This window comes from Ptychodera flava, chromosome 6 (assembly GCF_041260155.1).
Source record: "Ptychodera flava strain L36383 chromosome 6, AS_Pfla_20210202, whole genome shotgun sequence".
Lineage (NCBI taxonomy): Eukaryota > Metazoa > Hemichordata > Enteropneusta > Ptychoderidae > Ptychodera > Ptychodera flava.
This window is the reverse complement of record NC_091933.1, coordinates 21,090,289-21,101,691: the sequence shown is the minus strand read 5'-3', so window position 1 is coordinate 21,101,691 and position 11,403 is coordinate 21,090,289. Positions and strand designations below refer to the sequence as shown.

At 38.6% G+C, this 11,403-nt stretch overlaps 1 protein-coding gene across 2 annotated transcripts in view; it reads right to left on the bottom strand.

Moving 5' to 3' along the window:
* Positions 1 to 2,265: 2,265 nt before the first annotated feature.
* Positions 2,266 to 11,403, bottom strand: part of LOC139135128 (uncharacterized) — a 66,010-nt gene continuing 56,872 nt past the window's right edge. For both annotated transcript variants that reach the window (XM_070702379.1, XM_070702377.1), the window contains exons 11-15: positions 8,034 to 8,106; positions 7,339 to 7,396; positions 5,657 to 5,727; positions 4,274 to 4,349; positions 2,266 to 3,102 (exon numbers count right to left, since the gene is read on the bottom strand). In XM_070702379.1, the coding sequence (XP_070558480.1) occupies positions 2,920 to 3,102; positions 4,274 to 4,349; positions 5,657 to 5,727; positions 7,339 to 7,396; positions 8,034 to 8,106 (461 nt within the window). In that variant the 3' untranslated portion in view covers positions 2,266 to 2,919. The remainder of the gene's footprint in view (positions 3,103 to 4,273; positions 4,350 to 5,656; positions 5,728 to 7,338; positions 7,397 to 8,033; positions 8,107 to 11,403) is intronic.

Sequence of the window (11,403 nt, the reverse complement as noted above, 5' to 3'; positions counted from 1 at the left end):
TTCAAATGGATGTTTCTGGCCCCCTTAATGTAGAGGATTTGCGACAGAGAAAACCGTATCTAAGTCATACTCTAGTACCGCGTATGCCTAGGGACTGGGTTAAACGCTTCAAATTAAACACCGTGGGCTACCGCGTATAAAATTCCACAGAGATATAGCAACTGTAAATGTGAAATCTACTACTAGGAATGGATGGGAAAAAAACAGAATTAGCCGACGCTCTAGTTCAAAGTTATTGAGGACTTTTCTGATTGAGCCGATACACTTCACTGAATACGTATCTGTACATCTGAGTTGTTTTGTATCCTGCATTTGTCTTATTTGATTGAGAGGATCGATTCTTCTTCGACCGTACGAAACCATCGATCAATGTAGTCTGGCTAGCGCTATGAATGATTTAATCAGTGAAGAATCTGATGTACATGTGTCGCAATTAGGGAAAAACTCATCGTTCAATGGCTGGCCCTTGAGGGCGCACGGCAAGCGTTAGTAGTCCTCTCGCATGCAAGCCAGCATCCTGGAGTAGTTGGTACATGAATAGACAATCAATCTAGAATAAAAATACTGCGGTTAGTTTTGCTCTGATAGAAGCGATTCGTCAGTAACACTTTCAAGAAGGGCAAAATGTAAATATTAAAAATGTCGAGTACCTGACATTTTAGGTAATACTTTAATTCAGTGATAAAAACGATTAAATCCTCAAACATTGTATCGCGCGTTGAATTGTTTTACATTCATTTATTATACTTTTTATGCCAGTAAAGGGCAGACCATGTCAAGAACATAGTGGGACCGCGGCGCCCGCATTAGCAACACCATGATATATCATTGCTGACATGAGACTGTTAATCATTGAAAATTCTTGAAAGACTTCATTCCTTGTTTCATATTTAATCGGTGCAAACACAGAGATATTTGCGAATGACTTTGCAGGCAGTCACGTTCGAGCTTGAGCTCTCAGGCTTTACAAGGCTTTACAAGGCTTAGCTTGCATCACTTCCTCGAATGGAAAATGTACAAAATCGCTGCAATGTAATGTCAGTTAGCAGTAGCACTAACAATTTTTGGACTTTTAAAGGATGAAGAAACTTGCAAAGTACATAACGGAAGCATGTCGACTACGTGATGTATTATTAGGATATATCATGAGTATATTGCACTACTCTTTTTTCAGAGTCATATTATATCCACCCAACTAGTCATTTAATTCAGTCATGTCATTCGTAAAAAGGCCGACCGGTTTTGTCCGCTCACACGACATATTCTTTATCATTTAAATTCATTCGACAACAGGTTGATCAATACTTGTTAAGAACAGTTTACCTTCAATATGCGTTCGACGCCGCTTCTCGATCATACTGTTTCTTTCCGAAACCTGGTCACGAGTCTGCAAGCTGTGCCAATTGCGACGTAGTAAATGCACTGATCATAGCATGTCATATAAAATATGACATTTGACCATTTTAACGTGTTAAAGGGGACAAAATTAGTCACAGACGGGACCAAACATATACACACACAGCTAACCAACTCATGGGCCGAGCGAGAAAGATAGCCGCGCGGCGTACATAACCGACTGGGCTACTGCACAGCGGGTGATAAAAATGGAAAGATAATTCATGTTCAGTGGCCATGCTCTACACTAAATACGAAATCTTCGCATGCCATTATGTTTGCACTTCATTCATGTAGGTGTTCTTTCCTAGATCCTTTTTTGAATATTTCACATAGAAATAAGTAGTTAATTCAGCTATTTAGCGATCCTAAACATACGTGAATATTAAACACAAACGTCCCAACACATACAGTAGAAAAGTTATGGCGTCTTTTATTAAAGTTGGATACACAGTATATACAGATTGCGTATAAATAATACTTCATAAGAAAATATAAACCCCAAAAGTAATCGTGAAAAATGCGCCATACATAAACATGACCAAAGTTGAGGTATGAGAAGCTATCCCTACTTACTAGTACGGTGGAGGTGTCACTTGTGTATGATCTGTGCCTTTGGATGACCACATATATATATATATATATATATATATATATATATATATATATATATATATATATATATATATATATATATATATATCTTGTAACCTAACATTAGGTGCTCTTCACAAACATATGTGTAAAAGACTATCTATACGACTCGGAATATGCCATCGAATTTTTAAATTTCATATTGGCTCCTAACAGCCACAGGAGAACTTAGCAAAAGTGTATGGTGCTAAAATTTGGGTGAGAATAAATTATTTTCCATAATACTTTTATTCTATTGTATTCTATTGTAGTAATTAAAAAAACTGCTGATTCGTGACGAAACGAAATGGTAGAAAGAAGATAAATAATGGAAAAATACATGATGTTGTTTATTATACCGAAACCCTGCATGAAAGCTCTTGGCAATGTTTACCGAATAGCATCATGCATTTGTAAATACAAAAACATATCAGCGAAAGCAACTACCGTCGATATTTGATGTAAATACATTTTTTTAATAGGGAGAGAGGTAGAGGCGTATTGTACATTACAATATTATGTTATTTTATACACGAAGGTTTTATACATTACTGTAGTCTTTATTCTGTTCACTGGAACAGCGTTTGATACTTAAAATCACCCATTGAACCTGATTACCTGATTTTCAACACCCGTACTTATCAAGGTCATCGTCAGTTCAGAACACTTTAATTCAGTAGCGTGGAAAAAAAGATAGTCACGGCATAATATACATGTATATGGACGTATTGATTTTATAAGTTCGAATAGAAACGTTAGTTTTTACTTTTTCTCTTTCATAATATCATCAGAGTTTCCTTCTCTGGAAAAGCGACATCCAGAGGATTTTGGCATTCCCTTGAAGGGCGCATACGAGTCAGTTTCCCCCTCGGAGAATATGGGGGTTGACGGTCACCGCCTGATGGGGGATCTCAGTGTGGTTTCGTCATCCGGCAACAGTTGGCACTGTATTCCCCGTCTCTTGATGTGGACGGCAAGGTCAATGAAGTACTCTAGCACCTCCACTATCGTTACCACCGAGATGCCGATCCAAAGACCAAGAGAACCACCGATGTTTGCCCATAGGTGGGCAGTCTGTGGAGAAAGCAAGGAAGAAAAATAAAAGATTTGCAGCGAATCATCTGTAGAAAGGCGTCGATTGATGCTGCAGAATATGGCTGGTTAAACAACTTTCAGGATTGTTGATTTCTTGTTGACGGACAAAATGGTACACTGGGAGACATGTAGCCAGACACAATAGAGATGCAGTGACACAGTGTGGAGACAGAATTTGCTGGATAAAATGCAGATTAGTAACCTACAAAAACGACGTTTAGTTTACTGACAGACAGACAGACAGACAGACAGACAAGTGGATGAATAGACAGACAGACAGGTAGACAAGTGGATGAATAGACAGACATGCAGACATAGATTGAAGATAGGCAGACAGATAGACAGACAGACAGACAGACAGACAGACAGACAGACAGACAGACAGATAGATAGATAGATAGATAGACAGATAGATAGATAGATAGATAGATAGATAGATAGATAGATAGATAGATAGATAGATAGATAGATAGATAGATAGATAGATAGATAGATAGATAGATAGATAGATAGATAGATAGATAGATAGATATGGATAAAGAAGATTGATATAAAGATAGATAAAAGCTACAAAGATATATACGGACAGATACTGGATAGAGAAAGAGATAGATAAATAGCTATAAAGATGTACTGATACACATTACGATAGAGAGATATCAATGATAATCATTCTAACGCATACAATCTTCATAGCTAAGCCTTATTTACAGGGCACGTACGTCTGGCGCTCTTTTTATGGTCATTAGTATTCTAAAGTCGTCCAAATAAGATCGGGATTATGGGATCAGTACGTTGGCACAACTCATGTGTTCGCAATCTTACGGTTTGGTCAGAATAAACCCGACTAATTTAATCCTCGCTTCTTGTCCACGCCTCTCTCCGTCAGATAGCGAAAATGATCACCTGTCAGTGCCACGGTGTCGGATGTGCGTCAGTCTGAAGCGGAAATTAAACCGGAAAATTTTCTCCCAAGTTGAAAGCGCGCTGCGTATCTTAATAGACACTGCACAAAACGGACCCCTGTATGATCTATATCAACTGATTTCTGTTTTCAATGTTATCATGAAATTTGATTCTCTGTCGTAATTGCACGTATCAAAAAAGGAAATGGGGTTTATTTTAGGGTACTGGGTTTTTCGTTACTCACAAGGTAGGCCGGTTCTTCTTTGACGATGATGTAATTCAACTCCTCGAAATAAACTTCAATCCTCGCGAGGTTTTTCCTGGGTGATGAAGATCAAATAAAATATTAGCAGAATCGAAAGGGGTCATGGGAACTTTTAGCGCTCTTTTAACCTTTGCGACCAGAGTTCTACTCAACGTGTATATAGATTATATCACACTGGCTGATAATGTCATTAGATTATAATTACGTGCACCACATTTTTATACGTCAAATGTCTCTCTCAAATTACGGTCGTTTTTCAGTCAAGACAGACTTATATATGAACCTTGCTAGACTGTATATCATAATTTCATAGTGGCACTGTCTTTTACGAGTGAGCTTGTTTCATGACCTTACGAAAGAATAAGCTTTCAATGCATGGCCGATGTTTGGCAGGCCTGCCTGGCTGACGGCGTTATGCGCATAAATTTGGCGCGCAGCTTGTGAAAGCAAAAGCTTTTTTATGTCTGGCGGACTTCTGCACTCCCTGCTCGCCGTGCTATGCGCATAAATTTGGCATACAATATCTGCCTCACGTCTCATTACTCTCCGCCGGGAAAGAATATGAAAATCTCGCTTTTCTGTACTGATGCATCACGTATACGCGTCAGGAAAATTCATAAAATCCAATGCTGTGGAAACAACGCGCGCATTGTTCTACTGACTCGAGACGCCTGTCACATCAATACACTGAAATAACTGCAGAAACAATTCCAGTGTACGTTCCGTGCGTGGGTGTCAGAAATAAAATTTCATGGAGAGAAAGATAAAGACTATTAAATGAGGCCATTAAAATGGCGGAGTGTACGTGTAGATATACATCGTCTATTGGTTCTAAACGTTCTAAAAATAGATTCGAGCAAAGCCATCAGTTCAGCTGAGGCTGGAGGGATTCGGTGGCGATACTTGAATGATATCAATCTATCAGCCTGAAGACATTCTTTTCTCCTGTCCCCGGGTCATGTGCGGTCGGCTTAAAAGAAAGTCCACATTTCGAATGCCGCCTTTTATGGATCACGTGATCGCAGAAATGTGCTGTAGGATGCATAATAGCTTTGCATGTCATGTAGCGTCGATATTTTTGCGAGAAAACGATATTGTGAGGGCCATTCAAAAGTTCCATTTTTGTGAGTCCTGAATCTATGGTGATAATTTTACTTTGCAAAAAAACCTATTGTTATCCACTCGATATGATTGCCGAAGACTTTTTTTTAAATTTCGTTTTTCATCGCACTGACGAATGCAAATTGTAAAGCCATATTAGTTTTTGAATCCATTCGTATACATATCGCCTGCACCACCACTTACGATACTTCGACCACACGGTTTGCGTTTCAAGTTTACACAATAATTCTTTGCATTTACCTTATCGCTGTTTCATCGCTTAATTCCCGTATCTTTGGATGGAGGTCTTTTAGTTCTGCCATCATATACTCCTGAAAGAAAATATGAGAAATTCACAAGAGTCAATTTGGCTTTGAGATTGGTGATAATCGCTGAAATGAGTCCGGCATTCGAGATGATTAATATGATTCTATAGTAACCCTGGGGTGATCAAGTTTTTGAAAGATTCAGATCTGGGATGACAGTTCTGAAGATATGGGACGGAACACTTTAGGCCAACTTAAGTTTATCAACGAGTCATTTCAATGAAAAAACCATCATATCTTCCACGAAAAATGCTTCCCTATGACATTTAAAAAGGGTAACAGCGCCTTGCAACAGACAATTTTGCTCGAACTTTCCTCGATAAACGTTGAACCATTCTCTTCTATAGTCTAGTCACGTGGTCCAGTCAAGAATAACAATCATGGATCACCGTGCAAAGTCTGGGATCGGAGAAATCAATTACCTAAATTTTACCCGATATTTGAACATTGAATGGTAGCTACTCCCTGTGAGAGAAAATAATTATTTCGAATTTCACTACAAGAAGATGGTGACAACTTCATCCGCTAACAGGTTTCAAAAGGAGTTCTCACATGGCAAAAATTTGAGTGTCCAAATGTCTGTCCCTGTAATGCCAAAGTTTGATGATTTTTTTCACTAATTTTGTTTTAAATGTCAATCATAATTTCTTGTTCTATTCTCCAAAGCATGTTGATATATATATATATATATATATATATATATATATATATATATATATATATATATATATATATATATATATATATATATATATATATATATATATATATATATATATATATATATATAGTATTCAGCTTGTCAACTCAGCCTGCAAACTGCGTTGCTATTGTTGACAAGTTAATTCTGGTCCGGACTAGAATTCAAATGCAAACAATAAGAGTACGTCTTCCACATATATAGACGCTTTGTGGACAAACTAAATAGTGGACATTTCAACATTATTTTGGGAGTAGAATGAGAACTTTCAATTTCATATACAAAAAAAATAATGGGAAAAAATCATCAAAAGATAGCATTATTGGCCCTAATATACAAATTATAAACATGAAATCATTCTCAATGACAAGCATATGAACACTGTTATGTGTAATCTGTGTTCAAATTGCAGGAATAGAATATTTACGTGAGCCATTAGTTTACTTCCATCAGTTGATGGCAACCCCATCGTGTCTCTTTCCGACGCCTTCGCATAAACAATGTCCTTGAAATGCATTTATAAGCGGCTTTTCTTGCCAGGGAACGAAGGCTATACGGCGCACTCAAAAGTCAATGCTCGGTTGAGTCACTTTCAGTAATTGGACATTGAAAATCAGATCGAAACGGCGGCTTCTATTCACTTCGTTAAAGGTTATGTTAGCTGAAGGGGTCTGAACGGGTGGGATGAATACAAAACCATCGCGCTGCCGTTTACGGAAGAAGAGTCTCGTTCCACGAGATTTTTTTTTCTCCACGCTTCGTTTGTCTGTTCTTTTATGCAGATTTATCAAAGGGACCGTCTCTGGTAAACCAGAGACGAGGTTGTTAAAGCAGTCGACGCACAGACGTCTTGAGTGGCTGGCAAAAATCGCACGAAAAACGCTGCAGGGATAGCTGACAAAACGCATTTTGCTTACCATGTAATTATCGGAAGGCCAGGCATGTTCAGACACCGACAATATGTATTCTCTCTCCCTGGATAGATGAACGGAAAAAATAGGCTGATTTCAAAAATAAATATTCTTTTACGGAGAAGAAAAGAAATTGATCAGAGCAGGTTGTAGCTCATTCCGACAAATAAAATTACTGTCAGTGGCTGTCAAGAACAGAATACCGAGGAATGGTCAAAATCTAATATTGCAACACTGAAATTTAGCTTCAATTCAATTCAGTCACCATTCTAAAAACATTCGACTAAATCTTACAACGAAATAACCAGATCGAGTACTGATATTGCTTTCTGTCAAGAGAACACAGCGCGACAGAGCCCTCTTACAAACACTCAATGCAGAATACAGGGCTGTTAACATGCAACCGGAGGCTGCACGAGGACTTGCATCAGATAATGGAAATGGACGATTTGACAGGGATCTCCCAGCGGGAGTTAGACGTGATAAGGTCGGATGGTCGCCCTCTAGCCATTCCTTGGCTTCAATACAATAATCACGATCTAAGAGAACAAATGATGTGAAGACAAAAACCAAGGTAGAGCGTATCTCCGTCGGCTCGGGAAATTACCCTTTGGTTAAGTCCAAGGGCTGTCATTAGTCGAACTGCTTCTCTTCCGTTGGTAATTGTCATTGTCCGTATAAACATCACGAATGTTTCTTACCTGCAGGCTGGCTGGCAATTACAAGGTAGCTGATCGTAGAGACTGAGAAAATAAACAAATTCTCGGCAAATTGCTGGGAAATAAACAAAACGGGATAAATTGAGGACAATAAGAATGGTGAACTGCACACTTTACAAAATTACTTCAAGTATAAAGTAATCATGTCTGCCATGCATGCTGCAATCATCGGTCGGACTGAACTCTGATGATATCAGGATGCTTGAAACTTAAGTAACATCACTACTTTTTACTTGGAGTCATTTGTGTTATTATTTATAACGCTCTGCTTTTTGCATGGAGCGAGCACTGTAATTTTCCATAAAAACATATGTATGTATGTATGTATGTATGTATGTATGTATGTATGTATGTATGTATGTATGTATGTATGTATGTATGTATGTATGTATGTATGTATGTATGTATGTATGTGTATGTATGTGTGTGTATGTATGTACGTATGTACGCACGTACGTATGTACGTACAAGGTTATTACCAAAAAGGTCGTTTGATTCAGAATATTATGTCACATCCACTAATTGACAATTATCAGTATCTCCTTTCCGGCTCAGGCCACCCTATACTTGTGCCTTGGACAAGGAATAGAATTGTTGAGGAATATTTTACCCCGCCAGCTTTTGCTGTTTTAAATATGAATATGTCTTTTGTAGTCCTGTATGACAGTCGTGCATTGTTGAGCGTTTTAGGGTTGTTTCTAAGTGGGGGCCTGGTGTGACAGAATCATTTCCATGATTTGTGACTCACAGTTACACGCTGTTAAACGATCATCTGATGAACATATTGTTACGTGCAGAGAAAACGAACAAAAGGGTGAACTCAGCAGTTTACGTTTAAACAAAATTTATTACGAAAACAAAACTAATTGCTAAGTCAGGGACAGAGTACAAGCTTTAAAAGTGTACAGACTACTTATCTCAGCTGGGACGGCAAAGCTCCAGTCTCAGAGTTGTAACAGTCAGTCGGATGAATGAACAGTCCTTTGGCTTGCAGGCTTGAAGCTGCACAAAGTCCACAGTATAAATCCAGCGTTGACAGTGAAGGTCTTGAAAGTCTTGAGAATGACTACTGCTGGAGTTTAGTAACACACAAGAGACACGATCCCAAAAGTCTGACTGGAAGCTGTGCACGTCCCTTTTATAAAGGCATATAAGAACAATCTAGAACTTTTATTGACATGCTAATTACTGTTCTAAAATTATCTCCCTTACACAACTAATCAACTTTCCAGAACATTCCAAACATGACTAATTGAATTCAAGGTTGTGAGGTCATCAAGGGCAGTGACCTTGAGAATGTTCTAGACTAATTGAACTCAGGTCATGATGAGTGTGGGGGAAATGACCTACATAACACACCCCCTCTTCAAAAAAAGAAAATTTTTCAAAGAAAAATCTTTCTTTACAAATGTAATCTTGAAAAGGATTTAAGTACTCAAATTTTGTTTTACTCTAAAGTAAAATTTCTTGAAAGTGAACAACAATTAACTCTAAATACGAGAGAGACAGTCTGCAATTAAATTGTCTCTGCCTTTGATATGTCTAATGTCAAGATTAAACTCCTGTAACATTAAACTCCATCTTAGCAATCTCTGATTTTTGCCTTTAAATTTCTGCAGAAAAACAAGAGGGTTGTGATCAATATAAACCACTATTGGCTGATTTGAAGAAGTAACATAAACTTCAAAATGCTGTAAAGCTAATATCAAAGATAAACACTCTTTTCAATTGTAGAGTAGTTTCTCTGGGATTTGTTAAATTTGCGTGAAAAATAGCAAACAGGATGATCTATACCATGACTATCCTCTTGCAATAAAACAGCACCAGCAGCCGTATCACTAGCATCTACAGCTAATTTGAATGGCAAAGTGAAATCTGGTGCAGACAACACTGGGGCACTTTGCAGTATGGCTTTAAGGTATCAAATGCCTGTTGGCATTGCTCTGACCAAACAAACTTTACTTTCTTTTTAAGTAAGTTAGTCAAAGGCTCAGTAATTGTGGAGAAATTTGGACAGAATTTTCTGTAGTAACCAGCCATACCGAGAAAGCGCATCAGTTGTCGTTTGCAGTTTGGTATGGGAAAACTTGAAATGGCACTGATTTTGGCATCAACAGGTTTTACCTCACCCTGTCCTACAGTATGTCCGAGGTAAGTTACCCTGCCCAACCAAACTCAGATTTGGCAAGGTTGACAGTCAACATTGCTTTGCTCAGTCTCTCAAAGAACTTCCGCATGAGCTTGATGTGTTCCTCCCAGGTGTCACTATACAGGACGACGTCGTCAACGTAGGCTGCACACCCGTCTAGCCCGGATATGACGTCGTTGATCATCCGTTGGAACGTTGCCGGAGAGTTCTTCATTCCAAATGGCATCACCTTGTACTGGAACAATCCGTCTGGTGTAACAAAGGCGGATATTTCACGAGCACGATCCGTCAGAGGGACTTGCCAAAATCCCTTCAGTAGGTCAAATTTTGTCACATACTTGGCTTTTCCCACTCGGTCGATGCAGTCATCAATCCTCGGGATTGGGAAAGTGTCTGTCTTTGTTAAAGTGTTGACCTTCCTAAAGTCCGTGCACATACGATAACTGTGGTCTGATTGGGAACAAGTATGCACGGCGAACTCCAGTTACTTTTACTGGGTTCAATAAAGTCATTGTCCAGCAGGTATTTGACTTCTTCCTGGAGATATTTCGCTTTTGTTGGATTCAGTCTGTATGGATGTTGTTTTACAGGCTTACTGTCCCCAACATCAACGTCGTGATAGATGACGTTTGTCCTCGTTGGAACATCTTGAAACAGGTGTTTATATTCGTGGAGCGGAGCAGTCTTTCACCTGTTGTTGTTGTTCTGGCTGGAGGTGTGCCAACTTTGTAGACTCCAGCTTCTCCAGGATTTCTGAGTTCTGAAGCTTGACCGAGCCCAGCTTTGAGTTTAGAGTATTTTCACTCAAGTCAGTTTCAGTATCACTATCTTCATAATGGTTTGAACTGACTGCACTGACAGGCTGAGTTATAGTAGGATTATCCCTATCCAAATATGGCTTAAGCATATTTATGTGACATAGCTGTTTTTGTTTCGCCTGTCAGGTGTTGTTATGATGTAATTTAAATCACTCAATTTCTTATCAATTAGGTATGGCCCAAAGTAACGAGCATGGAGTGGTTTGCCAGGAATTGGAAGTAGAACAAGAACTTTTGACCTGGTTCAAACTTCCGTTTTGAGGTGTTTTATCATATTTGGTTTTCATTGACTGCTGAGATGACTCAAGATTTTCTCTGGCTAATTCACATGCTTTAGAGAGTTTTGTACGAAATCTGACACATATTGCAAATATTCAGACAATCA